Source organism: Falco biarmicus, chromosome Z, assembly GCF_023638135.1.
Source record: "Falco biarmicus isolate bFalBia1 chromosome Z, bFalBia1.pri, whole genome shotgun sequence".
Classification (NCBI taxonomy): domain Eukaryota; kingdom Metazoa; phylum Chordata; class Aves; order Falconiformes; family Falconidae; genus Falco; species Falco biarmicus.
In genome coordinates this window covers 68,474,100-68,496,973 of record NC_079311.1, presented here as the reverse complement: position 1 = coordinate 68,496,973, position 22,874 = coordinate 68,474,100, and the positions used below count along the sequence as shown (strand labels likewise).

Genomic DNA, 22,874 nt, shown 5'->3' with positions numbered 1-22,874 from the left:
CTTTAAATGTCATCTAGTCCAACCCTCCTTGCAATAACCAGGGACATCTTCAACCAGATGGTTGCTCAGAGCCCTGTCCAAGCTGACCTTGAATGTTTCCAGGGATGGAGCATCTACCACGCCTCTAGGCAACCCATTCCACTGTTTCACCACCCTCATTATAAAAAATTTCTTCTTTATATCTAGTCTGAATCTACCTTCCTTTAGTTTAAAACCATAACCCCTTGTCCTATTGCAACAGGCCTTGCTAAAAAGTCTGTCCTCATCTTTCTTATAAACTCCCTTTAGGTACCGGAAAGCTGCAGTGCGATCTCCCTGGAGTCTTTGCTTCTGCAGGCTGAACAACCCCAACTCTCTCAGCCTGCGCTCATAGAAGTGCTCCATCCCCGTGATCATTTCTGTGGCCCTCCTTTGGACCCGCTCCAACAGGTCCATGTCTTTCCTGTGCTGAGGACTCCAGAGCTGCATGCAGTACTGCAGGTGGGGTCTTACCGGAGCAGAGGGGCAGAATCACCTCCCTTGACCTGCCAGCCATGCTTCTTCTGATGCCGCTCAGCATACGGTTGGCTTTCTGGGCTGTGAGCAACATTGCTAGCTCATGGCCATCTTTTCATCCACCAGTATCCCGAGGTCCTTCTTGGCAGGGCTGCTCTTAATCCCTTCATCCACCAGCCTGTATTGATACAGGGAGTTGCCCCGTCCTAGGTGCAGGACCTTGAACTTGGCCTTGTTGAACTTCATGAAGTTCACATGGTCTACTTCTCAAACTTGTCCAGGTCCCTCTGGGTGGCAACCCATCAAGCATGTTAGCTGTGCCACTTAGTTTGGTGTCATCTGCAGACTTGCTGAGGGTGCACTCGATCCTGCTGTCTGTGTTATCAATGAAGACATCAAACAGTACTGGTCCCGGTATGGACCCCTGAGGGACACCACTGATCACTGATACCCATCTGCACATTGAGCAGTTGACCACTGTTCTCTGGATGCGGCCATCCAAACAATTCCTCATCCACCGAACAGTCTACCCATAAAATTCATATATCTCCAATTTAGAGAGAAGGATGTTGTGGGGGACTGTATCAAAATCCGTACAGAAGTCTGGACAGATGACATCGGTAGCTCTTCCTTTGTCCACTGATGTAGTTGCTCCATCGTAGAAGGCCACTATGTTGGTCAGTCAGGACTTGCCCCTAGTAAAACCATGCTGGCTGTCTTGAATCACCTCCCTGTCCTGTGCCTTATCATAGCTTCTAGGAGGATCTGTTCCATGACCTTCCCAGGCACAGACGGGAGGCTGACAGGTCCGTAGTTCCTAGGGCCCTCCTTTCTACTCTTTTTAAAAATGGGTGCAATGCTGACCTTTTGCCAGTCTCCAGACACTTCATCCGACTGCCATGACTTTTAAAATATGGAGAGTGGCTGGGCAACTGCATCAGCCAATTCCCTCAGGACTCTGGGATGCATTTCATCAGGTCCCATAGGCTTATGTGTTTTCAGATCCATAAAGGGGGCCATGAACCTGTCTTCTCTTACAGTGTGAGAGGGACTTTGCTCCCTTGGTACCAGTGTTGTGGACCATCCACTTGAGAGGTGTAGGAGGAAAGGTTGCCCATGAAGACTGAGGCAAAAAAGTTGTGGAGTACCTCAGCTGCCTTCACATCTGTTGTTACCATTTTGTCAGTCTTGTTCGTCTGGGGGGATATGCTTTCGTTGACTTTCCTTTTCTGGCTGGCATACCTGTAGAAGCTCTTCTTACTATTCCTTACATCCTTTGCCAAGTTCAGCTCCATCTGTGCCTTGTTCTTGTCGTTCCTGACCCCATCCCTGCACAACCAGGCATCATCCCTATACTCTTCCCAGGATACCTGTCCTTGCTTCGGCCGCCTATGTATTTCCTTTCTTGCCCTTCACTTTGAACAGCAGGTGTCGACTCAGCCATACCAGTCTCTTGCCTTCCTTTCCTGATTTCTTATATGTGGGGATCAAGAGCTCTTGAGCTCTATGGAAAGCACTCTTAAAAGATCTGCCAGCTGTGTTCTGCTTCCTTGTCCCTGAGGAAAGTTTCCCAGGGGGTCCTGTTGACTAACTCCTTGAACAGCTGGAAGTTTGCTTTCCTAAAATTAGGGTAAAATTGGGTACAAACTTACATGGTACATCACATGTACATTGTACGTTAGGTACAAACAAGTAGTTCTTACTTCCCTTTTTAAATACAGCTCACAGGAGAGGCAGTCCTGGTTAGCTCTCACTGTGTTTTATGTAGATATCACTGTTGAAGGTATATTTGGAGCTTGCTCTGGATCTCTAGAGTACCTCTACATCTACAGAGCTTTGCTGTAGAGCACTGAAGCAATTACAACCTTAACGGTGCTTGAGAGAGAGAAGAGGTTTTGTTGATTGTCGCATTGGACCTAGGTTACTAAACTTTGCTGAGTTTCACTCTAGTGATAGCATTGCACCCAGCTCACTACACGTGATCTGGCTGAGCTCGCATTCCTTGTTTGCAGAAAGAATTCAACCCTTCCAGGGTTTGATTCATCTGAGATATTTTAGACATTAGTTTAGGATAGTGTGACTCACAGCATAGACTGTCAGCACAGTGGTTATTTTCTCCACTGATTATAAAGAGAGTCTAGGCTCACTAGTAAGAGGTAGGTGTTCGCATTGTGAGTCTCTGCATTTTGTCAGATTAATCTTCCTCGAAATTATTTTGTGTAGTGAAGGAGCCTAAATATAGGTTCCCATTATTAGAAAGCACATCCTATTTTTTTTATGCTGTGCTTTCAGCTAGTTTCCTAAGGTATACACCTCTGCTTTGTCACTCCCAATCTTCTCATGACTCCTCCTTAGTAATATACGATTGTACTTTCTAAAACTTTCAAGCCCAAATTATTTTAGCCGTGTAATCAAAGTGCCTGAAAATTGAATCACTGATTTGTTGACAGTTCAGATGCCCTGTAGAGAGCCTCTGGAGAGAGAGAAAGGCACCGAGAGGCTGATGTCATAAGAGGGAATTGTCATCAGCAAGTGTCATCTTGTCCTCCTTGGAAATATTTTATCCTTACTTAGGTACTTCAGTGCCTACTGTTAAGGAGAAGGCATTCAGGCCCAACTATAAGGACATTCACTAGATTCACAGCACTTGTTATTACCAACAAGTGCATACATAAGTCTATTATAAGGTTTGTATTAGACTCACCTCCCAGTTTAAGTTGCTCTGCTCTCCATCAGCTCAAAGCAATGATCTCAGGGGAAATCAAGGGTTTAAGTAAGCCTAATCTATGTATGTTTTCCCCCATGTGAGAGCAATGTGCAGGTATCATGGTAAAATAATAGAGGAGTCAACAGTTGGTTTAAAGGAGGGCTTTGGGGCAGTGTTCTTAAGAATTTTAAGATGAAGTCCAGTCCTGCAAATTGTAAAGCAAGACAACTTTGAGTCACTGTATTAATAGATTTGAGACTCAAAGAATTCTTCCCTAACAATGTTTGTGACTGGAAGCTAAAAAGCACTTCTGAGCAGCAGAGTGTATGAACTCAGGCTCAATTTCATGGCCATACATTTATGCAGTTGCAGGCCTGTTGCCTGACCTGGCTGTGGATGCGGACTCCTGGTCTCCTTTCCAAATGCTAATGTAGATGCCCTATTTTGAAACATTTATCACACTTAAGGGTATTATAAACTGGGAAGTAATCAGAGCACCATGGAGGAAGGGATCATCATTTAAATAACTTTACTTTTCAATATATGTGAGATATTTGGTAACTGGAGCTAACAGGGTATTTTTAAAATGATAGAGGAAATTGTCCCATTCATGTTAAAGGAACAGGGGAGGGGAGTGGTAACAGTATGAATCACCGCAGCACAGCTCCTTTCCCCCTTCATCATGGTTCTTATTTTCATTCTGCTTCTTTAGAGGACTATCATTTTTTTTTTTCCTTCAAATGATCAGATACAATGGCAGATATATAAAAACTTCCAGAACAGCTTGAGCTGTGAGATGGGGTCTGATCCATGTGTAGTTGTGTGAGGAACCAGGGATGCCTACTAACTACAACATCTCAGCTTTTCCTTTCTTTCATAGAAAAGTCTATTTTGACACAGGAATGTTTTCAGAAGGCACAGAAAAAATGGGGAAATGAGCTAACTGGCAGGAACAATTTTAGGTAGCAACTTTGGATTTCATTATGAGCTGGGTTTAAGTTTCACAGGTGCCAGAAAGCTGCATTCTCTCTGGTTTGTGATTGCTGTATTCTATTTTTAACCTCTGAATTATGAATTTTGAAAGAAAAATACAGAAATCTGTTGCTGAATTGTATATGTGCCTGTATGCACACATGTGAATACATGCCTGTGTACACATTACATGCATGATCTTATGATGATATCTTGGAAATCATAGATATTCAAAGCCATGTTGTCATTTTGTGCAACAGGATAGAAGAGCATCTCCCAGTGTGAGCCATGTAAATGACTGTTGTATAACTGCACTGTTCTGGCTTTAGCAGAAGTAATGTTTACAGGTGTTTCTATGATTGCAGTCTTTGGGAGAACAGCAGGCACTGGTACAGATTTCACAAATCCTTCCGCGTTCTTGAGCAACACTTTTCACTGGCATCTACTGTACAGAGATACACAGATCCAGCACAACTTCATTTCCCTAGAGAATTAATTTAATCCACGAATTAGCACATGTGCACAAGAGAAAGCAGGATTGCAAGCAATGCATTTGACATAATACATCTAGGACCAGTATCTGGTCCTACTTATGCACCTGGAATAATGTACCAGTGCTGCATGTGAAGCTTGTTGAGGTCAATGGGAAAGTTCCAGTCCTAAACTATGTCCTGTGTATACACAGTTTGGGTAATATAGGTAACAATGAAATATGGTATTACTGTAATGTGTAAAAAAAGCAGACTGGAAGATATAATATGAAAGTATGTATATTGAATAAATACTTTTCTTTCTCTCTAGGTGGTTGATCTCTTAGTATCCATGTGTCGGTCTGCACTGGAGTCACCTAGGAAGGTTGTCATTTTTGAGCCATATCCTTCTGTTGTTGATCCTAATGATCCTCAGATGCTGGCCTTTAACCCCAGGGTAAGTAGTTTCCTTTCTTTATGTCATAGCTTGGTTTTAGTCATGCATGAGATTTCAAACCAAAGCCTTCTTCTTAAGGAGTCTCCTTTACTATAAGCAATACAGCTCCAGAATGTAACTTCTGTAGCTCTTAAAATTGTCTGAGAAGGTATTTGAGTATAAAGTGTAAGTTGCATTCGAAGTTATGTTGAAGCCAAGAAATTCTTTTAGGGTACAAATTCTAGATGCAGAATGTTATATTCTTAGTGTCTTTGCCTCAGTGTACACGTTGGACACAAAGAGAAAGATGTCCTTTGGGAGGTGTGGACCATATAAAGCAGGGCATGTTCAGTCCATCTTTTTATTCTTAAAGTGGTCATTGCTGTCTTCTCATTTTCTCTTTTGCAAGCAAGTATGTCCTTAATTTCATCAAATGTTGACATAATAGTCAAGTTTTGTGCAAGCATCAATTTTGAAGTAAAGAATTGTGTTTGCACTACTTGCTCCTCAGGCTGCAAATACTGACTCTCAGGGAAGCCCTCAAGAAGCCATGAACATCTCACTTGAACCATCCCCAAGGACATAAGTGAGAACTTTGGATGTCCTGCATTGGGATGCATTTCCCTCTGTCTGAGCAAAGGCCAGTTCACAGTGGTTCTTCTTTAGGAAGGGGCGAGTATGTTCTGTAGCATGTGGGAAGAAAGACTTGCCTGGAGTTGCTTGGAAGGGGGCTGATGAGGAGATGCCTAGTCCAGTGGCTGAGCAAGGTGGGAGTTTGAGGCAGATGAGGGAATATGAAAGAGGGTCACACTAGAAGAGGAATGGAGAGAGCTACTAGGATGGCAGGGCCCACGTCACCTCCTCCCAGATTCTTCCCAGCATGGGCAAGGTGAAAGCCCATGGGCAGAAGTTGGCAAGACCCAAAGATGGGGAACAGTAAAGCTTCTGAAGGTGACATGACATGTGGAGCTGCTGAAGCATGGTCTGTTAAGCTCATCTACTCAGAAAAAGTGGAGCCATCTGCTAGCGGTTCCCAAGCAGAAGGTAGGCAAGGATCAGGCTGAGGCAGAGGGACAGCTGAAGGACCTCTGATGTTCTATAGAGCTGTTAGCAAAGTAAACACATCTGTTTATTTAGCATTTTATTTAAAAATCTATTTGGTCACTGCATTATTTAACTTAGTAGCATGCTGTCCAAATAACTGTCAGAACATGTGTTTACTTACAAATATTTTTTTAAAAAGTAAGCTGGTTTTTTGAGTGTGTTGGAGATTCCAGTGATATTCAAATAAAAACCATTGTGATAATATTTTTTCAGGGAATTTTCCTGGACTATGAATGAGAGATCTGTGTAAGCTGAAAGGAGTTTGTTGGTTAGGAATATTTGAAAGGATTGGTTTGCTGAACGTTTGTCCTTGCTTTGGTTTTATACACACTGAAGGGATTCAGTTTTTTGTAGAGCCAAAGACTAATATTCTTTTGACTTATTTGCTTATTTTATGCCACATCAGAAGAAAAATTATGACCGAGTCATGAAAGCATTGGACAGTATCACTTCTATTAGAGAGATGACACAGGTGAGTTTAAAAATCTTTATCTAACTTAATTGCTATTTCTAGAACTATGAAGATGATTGTGTCGCTTGCCTGTGATGGGTGGGGAAGTCAATAGTATGACCTCTTTCCTATAGCGCTGTGATGATATTAAAATATGTGTTAAAAATAACAAACCTAGAGTATCCGTAATGGCAGTCAAATAAAAGTAATGAAGTAGAACTCGGATCTTTTGAAGTTTAAATAAGAGATAATAACAGCAGAATGGGACATTGGAATGAGATAATCACCAACTGCTGCATTTCTGGAAATATCAAAGCCAACCTGGGTCTTCTATTTCCAAAGCAAAAGAAATTGATTTAGTGGCAGTGTTCTGAATTATAGTTTTATTTCTATTATAGCAAAACACTTGACCAGCTAAGTATGGTTGGGAACTTGGAAGGCTGGGTCTCTTGGGATTACTACCACATCATTTCTCAATGTACACAGTGGGACAGAATCTGATAGCCATACTTAGGTTTATTGTTACACCTCCTTTCCCAAACAGCCTAGCTAATTATAACTGATTATTGAAATCTCTTCCATGTACCTTGCTTTTCCAACTGCTATGTAACCTCACAGCAATTTATAAATCTTACTTTATATGTATTTGTAAGGTACTTCGGTGTTCTGGAATGGCAAATGTATAGAGAGGAGTAAAGTAAATGGAAAATTAAAATTCACATATTTGTTATTAAATGTAAGATCTTGTAAACATTAAAAAAATCATGTATTTCTGTTACATAATACATCTTTTTAAAAGAAAAATAACCACCATTTTACTTTTTTTTTTTAATGCTAATATAATTCTTGGACTGAAGAGTTTTAAAGGGATGCTTTACACTGTGATTGAAATCAAGAAAGGTTTTCAAAGGTGTTATAAACTGATACAGGATTTTACTTTACCATTTTATACCATGAAACAGTTAAGAAGAATAGAGGGGATTATCTTCTGGTATTTTGACTTAATTTTGTGAAGTTCCAGTCCAACTGCTTAATTCAAGAGCTGAACGTAAATAGGTATCTTCTGCTGTTCTCCCTGAGATCACCAATGTTTGCTGTAATGTAGTCATTTTGATGCTAATTATATGGTTATTATTTTACTCCGGGGAAAATAATTGCTATATTAATTCTTGTTGTCAAAACACATTTATAACTGTACAACACTAAATGTCAGTAAAACTGTGATTTACGCCTAATAATGAGTCCCATGTATTTGTTTTAATAGATGAAAATGTGGGCAATGTAACATACAAAATTTAACCTTACAATTCAGAAATAAAACCCTTAATTACTCTTTTCTAGGCACCTTACTTGGAAATAAAGAAGCAGATGGATAAACAAGACCCACTTGCACATCCTCTTCTACAATGGTATAAAATTGACTCACATGAGATGATAATTAATAAAATACCAAGTTTAGTGAGTAATTACTTCACCAGAATAATTTGATGTAAGCTCACCCTAAGAATTAGCCTCACAGTTAATATTTGCAACTGCAGATGTTTCTGGACTGTTTCTGAACCTCTTTTGGGCCCTCTGAAAACACTGGAAAGATTCCAGCTTACTTGTACAGCCTCTGATCTCATTTTCTAGTTAAGGTTTAGTCTGCTTCCGTTCAGTAGGTTTAAAGGCCTGCAGCTGGGTGCTTTGTGGTGGCCATTCATAACACATTTTTAAGAAGAAAAGTTCTGTTTGGTTACCATGTCTACTACATCTAACTGTTTCTTATTTTAGGGTTATTTCCAGTAATAGATCGCATATTGTGAAGCTACCGGTGAATAGGGTAAGTGTCTGCAGGTTCTTTCTTATTTTGTCATTTTTCGTGGCTTGTATTAGCATTTTAGGTGGGAGTGTCCTAGCCAAACGTAGATGCCTCCATTCAGACTAATCATGTGGACTCCACTAATAAGCAGTGGAGAGAAGTAGGCGGTTTCAGGTCATGACTCATAGAATCATGTTGTGAATATGTAAAATAGATCGAAGAAATAATGGTCATAAAAAGGTATTTGAAGCAAGTAGTTCAAATACAAGTGTCTACCTTGTAGTCACCTGAAGTTGAGTATAACTTCACTATTTGTTTTGTTACCATGTAGAATACTAGATACAGAATGGTTCAGAAAGCAGTGCACCCAAACACAGTGTATGAGAAGATTCACTTATAAGTACACCTTAAAAAGAGTGTAGCTCTTGAATTTTAGAGGGATGGCACTGAGGTTCATTTCTGAGTATGTGTGCCTCTGATTGTATGGTTAAGGGCATAGTAATCTGCAACCTTTCAAATCTGAGCTTTTATTCAAAGCCAGCTCTGATCACAATACCATGATGCAATGGTTCATATTAGACTGAAATCTGTTTCAGAAACTTCCATATGTTTCATAAACTGAAAGATATTTTTACTAATTGATTCAAGTAAAACCCATGGTAATGAGACCAATTTCAACTTAGTTCATGTAGGTATTTAGGTGCAGTCATGTATTGAGCAAAACAGCAGGGCATCTTAACTGCCATTATGGAAATACAATGCTCTTGTTAATCTCCTTCTTTTCACTTGTGTACTGTTACATTTTACAGCAACTCAAGTTTATGCACACTCCCCACCAGTTCCTACTTCTCAGCAGTCCACCAGCCAAAGAATCCAATTTCCGAGCTGCTAAAAATCTCTACGGAAGTACCTTTGCATTTCAGTAAGTTCATATATTCATATTAATCAAAGGTTATCAAAATGCCTTACTATTTTTTTGGTTTTGCCACTTGAGCTTTACAGTTTTGAATTTACTGTTTGAAAGGATTGCTCATTTTGCATTTTACACTATGGCTTTTCTTTTTCCTATCTTCAGTGGTTCACACATTGAAAATTGGCATTCCATCCTGAGGAACGGCTTAGTTGTTGCTTCCAATACGAGGCTGCAGGTAAATAGTAGACTAAATAGACTTTAGCTAACCTGTGCATGCTTGATTACATATTAACTTAGGCAGGTTTTCAGGGGGTGTGGGTCTGGTTGTCATATAGGTGGAAAAAAGGATTGATTTCAAATACCCTCTTGTTCCTTGGAAAAGTTACTTTTCTGATGCAATTAAAATAAAATAATGTGTCTGCTAAAATGGCTAGAAAATCCTATTGCTGGGATCAGTGTTTCAGTTTTACACTGAAGAGCAGCACCTCCAGGAGGCTTAGCTCAGTACTGTGTAAAAGCAGTTTGGGGATTAAAATTTAGAGATACATAAACTATCTCCATGTAATAGGATCCAAGAATATGCTAGATTTACAGGAACTGGGTTTACAGCATCTCTTCTCTAGTTTCTTTGGGAATGGAAATGTGAGTGTACTGGCAAGGAGAGAGCTATTGCAAACTTTATTTTCTCAGACTGAATCATCAGGACACCGCTATTGCAGAGCAAAGTAGGCAGTGCCAGAGGGGTTGAGGAGCTGTAACTTCAGAGTATTTTGGCACCACGGTTTTCACAGCCCTTCCCCAGACCTATGTCCATGATACCTTGGAAGAGGATCCCAGCATGTTAAGGATTGGGGTGTAGTAGACACTGAAAAAAAGCAAATGGGAATCTCTGCTGTTCCTCTTAATTGTTTGAGTATTTTTATTAGTATATTTGGGAGATACTTGGAGGAAGGCAGGATTTACACACCAAAAATCACCAAAGTAAACCCCTTTGTTTATGCTTATTATTTTGTTGAAAGTTGAGATACTGGGAATAGGAGGAAACAGTAAAGCCCAATTTTATACAAGTCATCATTTTTAGATCTCTCACACACCTAAGGCATATCCTGATCCAAATTCATGCTATTTACCCCAGTACCAACCAGTCAGGAAAACTTATCTACTCACCAAGGATCCTATACAACCTTATAGGATCTGAAGGAGTGAAAGCATGTTTGCATTTTCCTGTGAGAGCTCTGGCACATCACAGAGACAATGTAAATACCATTGGGTCAAAGGAAAGAAAGAAAGGCAAGCATGACTGTGAAGCCCAGTGGTCATAACATCTACCTACATGGGAGATGCTCTAGGTTCTTATTTGTGTTCCAACAAGTACTTGGTGTGGTTTTTTTCTTTAAAGGCTTTTCCACATAAAGCAGTCAGTCCCTGGTGGAGAAGTGAAACCCACACTTCACCCTTTCCAGACAAGAAAATGAGTGCAGGGCTAATAAAAAGCACTCGTTTTTGTTGCATAGCCCAAGCTTCATGACATGGAACAGTGATGCTGGTGAAGAAGAGTCTTTCCTTTCCTCTGTTCTTTTCAGACAGCTTTGTGGCTAAAGCACAGTCCTGCAGTCATGGGATTTGCATGTCTGAATTCGCTTAGGCGAAAGCTTGATTGAACCCATTCCTCCAGTGACTAAATTTTTCTATAGCATATGACCAGTGTCATCACCATCTCTTTATTTCTTACATTAAAGAAAACAAAAGCAGCTGTTGCTGTGTTGATTCACAGAGGCTGGCTTAGGCTGTGCTTTCTGACAAAGTTTTGATGTGAGACACATGCTGAGCTTGCTCAGCCTTGTTAAGGCTGAGGTGGTTTTGGCCATGTGCAGAAGCACTGTCTATAGGCATCCTCCATGTTAATGTTAGATTTAGAATCACAGAATCAATTAGGTCGGAAAAGACCTTTGATATCATCAAGTCCAACCATTAAAAATAGTTTTAAAAACAGAAAGTGCAATTTTATTTATAAATACGATGTAAAAATATGTTTAGGGTTTTGAACATGGTTTCCAGAATATACAGTATTTTAGTTGTATTTGCACAATATGATTATTTTAAAGGCTTCTTTGAACACCGTTTATTACCAGGTAATAAATTAGTGCAGTGGGGCAGATGCTTATTTGCATTACAGCCTGCTCCTGTTGTTTTTGTTTTGTCCAGATAACCAAACTAATGCTTAACAATACTCTGCTTTTTTTCAGCTCCATGGTGCGATGTTTGGAAGTGGAATCTACCTTAGTCCATTGTCAAGCATATCATTTGGTTACTCAGGTGATATTTATAAATCACTCTAAAGTTGGAGAAATGTAGGGGGTATCTTAGTTTACTGCTTGTCTTACTAGCTTCACTGTTTAGAATTTTACTTTATTATTTACTGTATTAAAATTTAGCTTTGTTGACCAAGATTTCATTCATCCAAAGGAGAGAAAATCTGAATTCCCTTATTAAATACCTGGGTGATTAGTATCTTGAAACTGATTGAAGTAAATAGTTGATAATAAGCTAATACTAGATGCTGTGTGTAATGGGGCAGGTCTTGATTATGCAGTGAAAATCCAGCTTTGTGATTGTGATTTTTTGTCAATATCTGCCTAAGTCCACCTAAGGATGGACTGACTATCTGGATTCATGGGCTTTTATGACCTGATCTGACAAAACAAATATTCACCTATAGGCACATTCAGCTGTGTATATTTAAGAGTATTCCCAGGTATTGCCAGGTCGGGATTACATAGAAAGTAAAGGACAATGTGTTTATTTTAGCATGAGAAGGGGAAGGAACATAATCTGTCCCTCTAGTAAATCCAAAAGCAGAGTTTTCCATATAAAAATTAAATCATACATAGAGGCATAATAGAAAGAAGATACACCAATGTGTATAGTAAGAAATGTAAGAAATTTTTAAATATAGTGACTTTTTCCTTTCAGTATGTTTTATTTACCATTTCCTCACATAGGAACATGCTGGTACAGTTGAATGTGTGGTTTTGTGCATGTAGATAATTCTGAGAGTTTTATTTGTGCTTTCTGATTTTCAGTATTTTTAGGTGATGTCACAGTTCATTTTAAGAGCTTAGCATTTTTTACTACTATTTGTTGAATTTCAATATCGATAATCTCTAAATGCACTTTTAGCTTTTCAAAGTTCATGTATGTATGGAAGCTTTTTAGGACTCACTGGAAGTGCAGGTTGAACTATCATTATCTAAGAAAATTCCCTTCTTTTTGGACAACGCTGCTTTGTCAGCTTCATTGTGTTTTTTTCTTATCTCTCTAAGTTTCTTGGTCCCTTCCATCCAGTCTCCTCCAGAAAGGAGGCCTGTGTTCCTAGAAGTATGTAATAATTGATGCCGATAACAACCATGGAGGAGTCTTACACTCCCTGTTTCTTCAGAGAGTTAAACTTCCCCATAATACAGTCTGTATTTGCAAATTGCCAAGAATATGCAAATGTGATGTGATGCAAAATCCAGAATGTGATACTGGAAAGGCAAGGAAGACTGTAGTAGCATACAATACAGGAATTTTAATAAAACCAACATGATGAATATAAAAGAAATCTAAGGCACAAATGTAGGTGTTTAGATTTCCTAGATGGAAGTTGGATCCGGTGTGGCTGACAACTAATTTAATTCTTTTACGTGTAGATAAATTAATTAAACCAAGGTAGACTTCAAATCTTAAAATAAATTAACAACTCCTAAAAATTAATTAGACTTTTAGAAAGTCTCAATGAAGTGTTAAAGGTTAATATCTGAAGTTCTTTCTCTCATGATTTCACTGTCCCACAGACAGTTAATCAATCTGTGTTAATTCAGCCTGAATAGCGTCAGTTACACTCCAGACATGCTGGCATGCAGCTCTGTTAAGCACCCACCTAAGGGCATTCTTCAGCTCAGTTAGGTGACGTTTAAGGTCAAGTTTACCTGCTTTTGCACCTACTTAATGCTAACTTGGCTTTCCTAAAGTCTTTGCAATACAATGTAGTTGTACTGGTAGTTAGGATGAAACTGAAATACTGTATGACAAAGTTAACTAGCTGAGATACCCACTGTGCTACCTGTTTCATTCTCCATACTTAACTTCGCTTATTATGGTATTTATATGCCAGAGTGTCTTATTTAATCTTAATATTCCTAGGGATGAACAAGAAGCAGCAGAAGGTGTCAGCTAAAGATGAACCAGCTTCAGGCAGTAAGGGCAGTAATACATCACAGGTACAGTACATCAGCCATCTCTGGAAGATTTATGGCTTTATGCTTGGGAACTTGATAGCTGAAAAGGAGGTAATACTCCCTTTGTGAAAGCTAACAGTTTTATTTTATTGACAGAAATCAACAACTTCAGGGATTGCAAACATCAAATGCAGCCCAATTCCTTTTAGTAACAATTTACAGAGTGTACTGGAGGTCTTGTGCCCTTCTTTTCCAAGCAGCAGCATTTAGGAAAAGAATGAAAATTAAATACAGATTGCATTATGACCACTTAGCAATCCATTGCTTTCTCAGTTCTAGACTTGCAGAAGAATGATGCAAAAGGAATTGAGAGTGATTATTGCTGGAAAACAATCAGCATTTCATTTATAGCAAGTCAGTTTTTCATGGTTTTTACCTATTAAACTTTTGCTTTATCTGAAGCAAACTCATAGCATATATGTGTAGGACTGAATTTTGAGAAGGAGATCTTAGATCTGTGTCTATAGTTGGCATGTAGAAACTACAGAATAATCTGGCTTTGGAGAGGAATCGGTACGTAACAGCAGAAGCCCTAAGAAAAGGGAAGGCCAGTAAAATATCACGGTAGTGGTCAAAGAACTGGTGGACAAATTCACCTTTTTTTTTTCTGCTATCAATTTGGTTTTCAGTAACAGTCTGGTATTTCTAACAATATTATTCATTCTGTAATAATTAGGAACTTGTCTTTCTGGGTAAAGGAGTTGAAATCCCTCCTACAGTAATCCCAACAAATAATATGTGGTTTTAGAAATTCTGTAACATATAGAAATGTTTTAGAAAGACTGCCTCTATCATTGTTCCTTAATAAACCACTGAAAATAACAGCCCTCTCCTTTGTTACTTTTTTACTCAGCTTGTCTTACTGCACTAATTAATTTTTCTTATGTTTTTACATCTCAGTCACAGAAGAAAGGACAACAGTCACAATTTTTGCAAAGCCGTAACTTAAAATGTATAGCCTTATGTGAAGGTAAGCTGAAAGCCCTTGAAAAACTGTTTTAGTCATGGACACAGTGTTACTGGATGCAAGCCAGTGAGACCTTTAGGTCCAGTATTGGTTGTTTTTAGGTAAGAGACTACTGGTAGGGGTACAACTACTTGCTTTTAATAGCTGACCTGTGTATTTCAGAGTGGGTTGGGTTGGAACCAACCTTAAAGATCATCTTGTTCCAACCTCCTGCCATGGGATGCCAGGGACACCTTCCACTAGATGAGGTTGCTCAAAGGCTCATCCAGCCTGGCCTTGAACAGTTCCAGGGATGGGGCATCTGCCTCTCTGGGCAACCTGTTCTAGTGTTTCACCACTCACATCGTAAAAAACTTCTTCCGTATATCTAGTCTGAATCTACCCTCCTTTAGTTTGAAGCTATTAGCTTTTGACCTGTTGGTACAGGCTCTACTGAAAGGTCTGTCCCTGTCTTGCTTATAAGCCCCCTTTAGGTAGTGGAAGGCTGCAATGAGGTCTCCCTGGAGCCATCTCTTCTTCAGGCTGATCAACCCTAACTCTCTCAACCTGTGTTCATAGGAGAGGCATTCCAGGCCTCTGATCATCTTTGTGGCCTTCCTCTGGACTTGCTTCAACAGGTTCATGTCCTTCATATGTTGGAGGCCCCAGAGCTAGATGCAGTACTCCAAGTGGGGTCACAGGAGTAGAGTAGAGGGGGAGAATCACCTCCCTCAGCCTTCCAGTAACACTTCTTTTGATGCAGCCCAGCATACAGTTGGCTTTCTGGGCTGCAAGCACACATTGCCAGGTCATGTTGAGCTTCTTGTCCACCAGCACCCCCAAGTCCTCCTCAGGGCTTCGGTCAATCATTCTCTGCCCAGCCTGTATTTGTGGTTGGGACTACCACAGTGGTGCAGGACCTTGCACTTGGCCTTGTTCAAGTTCATGAGGTCTGCATGGGCCCACATCTCAAGCCTGTCAAGTCCCTCTGGGTGGCATCCCTTCCCTCCAGCGTATTGACTGCACCACATAGCTTGGTGTCATCAGCAAACTTGCTGAGGGTGCACTCAATCCCAGGGTCCATGTTGCCAGCAAAGATGTTAAACAGTGCCAGTCCCCATACCGACCCCTGAGGGACGCCACTTGTCACTGGTCTCCACTTGGACATTGAACCATTGACTGCAACTCTTTGAATGCAACCATCCAGTGAATTCCTTATCAACCAAGTGGTCCATCCATCAAATCCATGTCTAGTTTAGAAACAAGGATGTCATGCAGGGCAGTGTCAAATGCTTTGTACAAGTCCAGGCAAATGACATCAGTTGCTCTTCCCTCATCCACCAATGTTGTAACCCCATCATGGAAGGCCACCAAGTTTCTCAGGCACTGTTTACCCTTGGTGAAGCCATGTTGGCTGTCACTAGTCACCTCATTATTTTCCATGTGCCTTAGCGTAGTTTCCCAGAGGATCTGCTCCATGATCTTGCTGGGCAAAGGGGTGAGAGTGATAGGCCTGTAGTTCCCTGAGCCTTCCTTGTTTCCCTTTTTAAAATGGGTGTTACATTTCCCCTTTTCCAGTCAGTGGGAACTTCACTGGACTTCCACAACTTCTCAAATATGATACATCCTGGCTCAGCCACTTCATCCACCAGTTCCCTCAGGACCCTTGGATGCATCTCATCAGGTCCCATGGACTTGTGTACCTTCAGGTCCCTTAGATGATCTTATACCCGATCTTCTCCTACAAGCAAGCAATTCTTCATTCTCCCGGTCCCTGCCTTTGTATTGTGTGACTTGGGTGGTGTGGCTGGACCACTTGACGGTGAAGACTGAGGCTAAAATGTTGTTAAGTACCTCATCCTTCTCCAGGTACCAGGTAACCAGGTCTCCTGTTTCCTTCTGAAGAGGGTCCATGTTTTCACTAGTCTTCCTTGTATCATCAGTGTACCTAGAGAGGTTCTTCTTGTTGCCCTTGACATCCCTGGCCAGATTTAATTCTGTCAGGGCTTTAGCTCTCCTAACCTGATCCCTGACTGCTTGGACAATTTCTCTGTATTCTTCACAGGTTACCTGTCCTTTCTTCCATCCTCTGTAGGCTTCCTTTTTGTGTTAAACTTGTCCAGGAGCTTCTTGTTCATTCATGCGCGCTGTCTGGTGTTTCTGCTTGACTTCCTCTTTGTTGAGATGCATTGCTTCTGAGTTTGGAGGAGGTGACCCTTGAGTATTATCCTTTCTTGGGTCCCTCTTCCCTCCAGAGCTTTATCCCATGGTATTCTACCAAGCAGATTCCTGAAGAGGCCGAAATCTGCTCTCCTGAAGTCCAGGTAGCAACTTTGCTGTGTCCCCTCCTTGCTGTCGTAAGGATCTTGAACTGCACCATTTCATGGTCACTGCAGCCAAGGCCACTGCAGCCAAGGCTGCCCTTGAGCTTCACATTCCCCACCAGCCCCTCCTTGCTGGTGAGAGCAAGACCCAGCGTAGCACCTCTCCTTATTGGCTCATCTGTGACTTGGAGAAAGAAGTTATCATCAACACATTCCATGAACTTTATGGATAGCTTATGCCCTGTTGTCTTGTTTCTTCAACAGACAACAGGCTGGCTGAAGTCCTCCATGAGGACCAGGGCTTGTGAACATAAAGCTGCTCCTGTCTGTCAACAGAGTGCTTCTTTCACCTGGTCTTCCTGGTTAGGTGGCCTGTAGCAGACCCCCACTACAATGTCACTTGTCCCTGCCTTCCCTTTAATGTTGACCTATAAGCTCTCAGTCAGGTTCTTATCCATTCCCATGCTCAGCTTCATGAACCCCAGCTGGTCATTGACATAGAGGGCAACACCTCCTTGTCATTGTCATCATTCAGAACATTTCCCGCTTTGAACAAAAATCTGTAACACGTGCTGATTTTTCATGAAATAATCATATGCACATAGTGACTGGTTCTCTTGTCTGCCTTTCAAATGTGATCATATTCCTAAGCCATCAAAATAACCCAAGTCATGGTCTTTATTTTCTTGCAAGCTCTTGATAAATGCATTAAACACCTAAAAGTCAGAAAAAACAACTTTCCTATTGAATTTCCAAATAATTTTCACTGTTCAGGCAAATACACTGTTCATCTGGAAACCAGTCTGTTCTCTGATTGCTTCAGAAATCTTGTGAAGTTAAAATCCAGCGCATAAGAGTACAATCATTCTTGAAAGTCTTGGCTGTTGTTTTAATAACTAATGAAACCTCAGCAGGTTTTGAGAATAAAAAATTATGAAATTTGAATAAGAATTGTACTAGTAATTGGTAATTAGTCTCATTGACCAAACAAAAAGAAATTATGTTAAACTCAGTTTACCTTTCATTTAGAGCACTTTTTTATTTTTAAAAGTAAAAATTAAGACAGACAGTGGAAAATACATTATTTCAAAATGGAATCTTTAAGCAATATGGGCTATTTTTTAATATATGTGTTTTTGAGAATGTTCAAGTGAAATATTTAGTATGATTAAGGACTTGACAGTCAACATGAAAATGCTATTAAATCTGGAAGAAAAAACCACAGATTTAATTCCAAATCTTTCAGAAAAAGATATGAAATGAATCTAGGGTTGACTAGAATTTACTTGGCCTTTAGTGCCTGATGTTTCTAAATAGAAATCACATTTTTCACAAGGACTTTTTCATCCATGTTGTTCTTTCCCCACACTTATTATGGAGCATCCTTTTTAAGGGTGAATTTTAAATATTTGGAAAAATATATTTTACATTATTACTATTCACTTCATTTTTCTGTGAGGTGAGGGGAGGTTGTTAATGTAGATTTTTAATTAATTACAATTAAATTAATTACAACAGATAAATGTCTGTTTAATATTTCAATTCTTGGAAAAAATGCTATAAAAATTGAATAAGCATTTATTCATGGTAGTGTTAGAATAGCATAGAATAGTATATTTCAGATGGAAAGGACCTAGTCCAACTGCCCCACCACTTCAGGGCACTTCAGAGTTAAAGCATGTTACTAAGGGGATTGTCCAAACGACTCCGTAACACTGACAGGTTTGGGGCATCGACCACCTCTCTAGGAAGCCTGTTCCAGGGTTTGACCACCCTCCTGGCAAAGAAATGCTTCTTAATGTTCCGTCTGAGCCTCCCCTGGCGCAGCTTTGAACCCTTCCCGCGTGTCCGTCAGCGGATCCCAGGCAGAAGGGATCAGCACCTCCCTCCCCACGCCCCCTCCCCAGGAAGCTGCAGAGAGCAGCGAGGTCGCCCCTCAGCCCCCTTTGCTCCAAACCAGACGAGCCCAGAGCCTCAGCCGCCCCGCGCAGGCCATGCCTTCCCGCCCTCCCACCAGCGCTGTTGCCCTCCTCTGGGCGCCTTCGAGGACCTTCACACCCTTCTGAAATGGCGGGGCCCAGCACCGCGCACAGCACGCGGGGTGAGGCCGCACCGGCGCTGGATGCGGTGGGATAATCACCTCTTTGGCCGGCCGGCTATGCCGTGTTCAATCCCCCCCAGATGCGGTTTGCCCTCCTGGCTGCCCGGGCGCACCGCTGACTCGTGTTGAGCCTTCATGCACCAGATCCCTTTCTGTGGGGCTGGTGCCCAGCCACTCCTCTCACAGTTTAATCTTGTCCCCAGCATTACTCTGTCCTGCGTACAGAATCCAGCATTTGGACTTATCATCGAAATCGGGAATCAAACTTAACACCAATGCAGTATTAAGAAGCAGGCACTCCTTTATTGCAGCACTGGGTGCTCAGTGGCATCTCCACAGATCAAGCACGCCAGTGTAGTTTTTACCGTTACATTTATACACAAAATTACAAGGTCGTACACGCCCAATTAAAATGATTAGTTAGTAATTTGCATATAATTATAACATTTACTGTGTCATCCTTTTCTGTTACTACACTTGCTCAGGGGAAGGGTCTTCACCTGGGCAAGGGTTGTCTTCACCTGTGGGCATTATTTTTATTGTTATAACAAAGATAGTTCACTTCAGGACACCTTAAAAATTAGTTTTGTTGCCAAGTAGGAAGGCTGGATATCAGCCTTGCCAAGCTGTCCAATAACTCATCCTATACACAATAGAACCTGGGTGCTCTGGTTATGGTCTCGAGAGTAAAGACTAAGGCTATTATGTTCTATAGCATAGGGAGTTCCAAGTAACAGTCTCAGATAACGAGCAGTACAGTGATTCATATGTCATTGGTTAATAAGTGCAAACGTAATTCCAGCATGGGGGTTAATTCCTTAAAGTCAAAATGCTCTTATAACTAGCTGTTACATAAAAACAAAATATAGAAGGATTCAGTAAAATTTTAAGATAATCTGCAACAGACTTGTTAAACTTTGTCCCACATGTCCCAATAGTCCAGTCTGTCTAGATCCCTCTGTAAGGCCCCTCATCCCTCGAGTCAAGAGCATCTCCCAGCTGGGTATCATCAGCAAACTTGCTAATGCTGCATTCAACTCCCACATCCAGGTCTTGGATAACAATACTGAACAGAGCTGGCCCTAGAATTGAGCCCCGAGGAACAGCGCTGGTGGCTGGTCGTCAGCCAGATGCAGCCCCATTCTCTGCAAACCTTTGAGCTCTGCCCCTCAGCCAGCTCTTCACCCAGTACACTGTGAAGCCGCTCATCCCACAGCTGGACAATTTGTCCAGGGGGATGCTATTTAAAGACATTTATAGAAATCTTTTAAAATACAGATTGATAGTATAGCTTCTACCAGGCAATAAAAAGGTTTCTTTCCTCTTTTGTCCTCAGTCTGGTGACAAACAACCTATCATCTAATACACTGTTGTTTTCTAAACATTGAGCAAGTTTTGTCAAGTTTCATGATCCCTTTAAGTCATAATTGCTGTGCTTAATTTTTAAAAATATTTAGTAGTATTGCAAATCCCAAATTTGTCATATCTCATTTCCAGGCTTTATTTTTAATGTCTCATTTTTGGCTCAGCCATCATCAGTCACAAATACCTCTTTTCCAATGGCTAGTTAGTTAATTCAGATCCTCCTAAACTGCCCTATGGCCATTTAAAAACAGGTTTTAATAAATATACTTTTTTATTTTTCATTCCAATTAGCAACTGACTCCCATACATCAGGCATCTGTGTTTTCTGGAAAATATAACATATTTTGGAAACAAGCATCTTGTTCATCTCCCTGTTTGCACTAGCAGCAACTCAAAGTGTACACCACAGCACAGACGTGCAGTGGAAAACTACACATTCCAAGAAGGCTATTTAAAGTGTATTAAAAAGCTAATTGTTTAAAGCAATATTTTCCAGGCATGTTTTCATCCCTATGAAATATATTCTTTCCCTGATAGTGATAACCTCATCAGATCTGCACAAACATGGAGAGATATGGGTAGTTCCCAATACGGACCACGTGTGTACAAGATTTTTCTTTGTGTGAGTACAAAGCTACTTTTAACATTCAACTTCTGTTCATCCTAGACATTTTTCCGTTGTTCCCCCCTATAGCTGTAATTGAAGTAGATAAAAGATGTTTATTCCTAATTCTTTCCAGTGTCACTTCTTTTTTTATCTTTCTCTGTACTTACTTTTGTTAGGAAATGTATGCATAAGCTAGAGACAAAGGTTTAGTTGCAGTTTTGTTAAAGAACAAATGAATGAAGAGTTAGTGATTTTTCCCACTGTACAGCATTAGCTTATATTACAGTAAGTCTATCCATGTATCATAGAATATAATTTCTATTTGTCTGTATGTTCTAAAGCTGAGGAATTCACTAAAGACTTCCTTGTCTATGACATGAATATTTCCACTCTCACTTATGACTTGTCCCCTTTGGGTCCTAGTGGCTTATTCAGCCTCAGGGTTTCAATGACAATGGCAGTTTACCATCCTTCATTTCTACAGATTTTAGGATCTGCGTGTAATGGTGAAGTGCAGAAGAGCCTTTTAATAGAAACATGTTAACATATGGAATAAGCACTCTTGGTTATTGAATGAAACAGTTTTGGATGTTTTTAGGTAGATTAATCAAACTCTAATTTGATTTTATTTTCTGTACTTCTTTTTAGTTATGAAGATGGTCAAGTGGGTGATACAAGTATAAATACACAGGAACCAAGCATTCATAAAGAGATTCTTCGAGTCATTGGCAATCAAACTGCTACTGGTTAAAAGGACCACTCTTATTTAATTGATGCGATTTGGAAGCCTTCCTCAGTCTCAAAGCTGGATTTTGAACTGAAGAAGATGCAAAAAACTAATTTATTATTATTATTCCAAGCAAATTAACCCTTTGAATACTTACTGTTTTCTTACTTAGTATTTCTTATCTTATCAAAATACCAGAGATGGTATGAATTAGCAACTGTAGGGGTGCAAAGTCTATTAATATACTACAATTAATAACAATTAAACAGGCATTTGGGATGCTCACAATAAACAGACTTTAAAAAGGAGTTTTGTGCTGATATTTTTATATTAAACTTCAATTGGAGGTTTTAGTACTGTATACTGGTATTTTAAATTTAGAATGAGTGAATTATAAGTGAGAGGAAAGATTTTGTAGCAGAGCACCTGTACTATGCAGGATACTCTGCAATAAGTAAAATTTGCTCATATTTAAACACAATAAAAAGTTGTCTGGAACATGTCAAAGGGATTGGTTACCTGCAGCTATCTTTAATTAATTTTATTTTACACAAATTCAGCTAGGATTTAGTCAAAGGTTAAAACAACAATTTTTTTTCGTTTAATGAGTGAAACAAAGCAAAAAGTAATGAATGCAGTGGTGAATGTTTAGTTTTCTTTATCTTCTCTGGAAACACTGTCTTATCCATTAAGCTGCTCAGTTGCATTTTTGAATTATAGAATCCTAGAAGACATCTGGAAATCCTGAAGCTGTTAACTTCCTTTTTAAAAATGTGGGGTTTATATACTAGATTTTACAGTTTCTCTAGATTAACAAGGTTCTTTAATGTTTTCATCTTAACTTCAGTGAAACTGCTCTGTTGTTAAATTTAGCCATATATTTTAAAGTATGTGCTGAATTCAGGCTTTTACATGAGTGAGATGATTGTTGGTATATCAGAAAATACAAAAAAAATGCAAAATTTTACTGACGTGTCTCTGGTGAAATATTTTTATCAATTTATTCTTAAGGGAAAATAGACCAACTCAAATCTCTCTGTCCTTTAAATTAACAGCTTTTTTTTCCAAGTGAGTGTGATTGCAATACAGGCAGGGAAGGCCCCAGTCTCCAAGGCATAAAGCATATCATGTGCCATGATGAGTGCCCTTAGTGACCCTCATGGCAGGTGCCCCGA

The 22,874-nt window shown here is 40.1% G+C and overlaps 1 protein-coding gene across 2 annotated transcripts in view; it reads left to right on the top strand.

Annotated features, from left to right (window-relative positions):
• Window positions 1-22,665, top strand: part of PARP8 (poly(ADP-ribose) polymerase family member 8) — a 120,115-nt gene extending 97,450 nt beyond the window's left edge. The window contains exons 16-27 of one of the 2 annotated variants that reach the window (XM_056325101.1): window positions 289-429; window positions 4,976-5,101; window positions 6,591-6,656; window positions 7,977-8,044; window positions 8,409-8,457; window positions 9,246-9,358; window positions 9,512-9,584; window positions 11,596-11,665; window positions 13,535-13,611; window positions 14,530-14,599; window positions 20,903-20,987; window positions 21,621-22,665. In XM_056325101.1, the coding sequence (XP_056181076.1) occupies window positions 289-429; window positions 4,976-5,101; window positions 6,591-6,656; window positions 7,977-8,044; window positions 8,409-8,457; window positions 9,246-9,358; window positions 9,512-9,584; window positions 11,596-11,665; window positions 13,535-13,611; window positions 14,530-14,599; window positions 20,903-20,987; window positions 21,621-21,723 (1,041 nt within the window). In that variant the 3' untranslated portion in view covers window positions 21,724-22,665. The remainder of the gene's footprint in view (window positions 1-288; window positions 430-4,975; window positions 5,102-6,590; window positions 6,657-7,976; window positions 8,045-8,408; window positions 8,458-9,245; window positions 9,359-9,511; window positions 9,585-11,595; window positions 11,666-13,534; window positions 13,612-14,529; window positions 14,600-20,902; window positions 20,988-21,620) is intronic. The other variant, XM_056325102.1, reaches the window with a different exon arrangement.
• The last annotated feature ends 209 nt before the right edge of the window (window positions 22,666-22,874 follow it).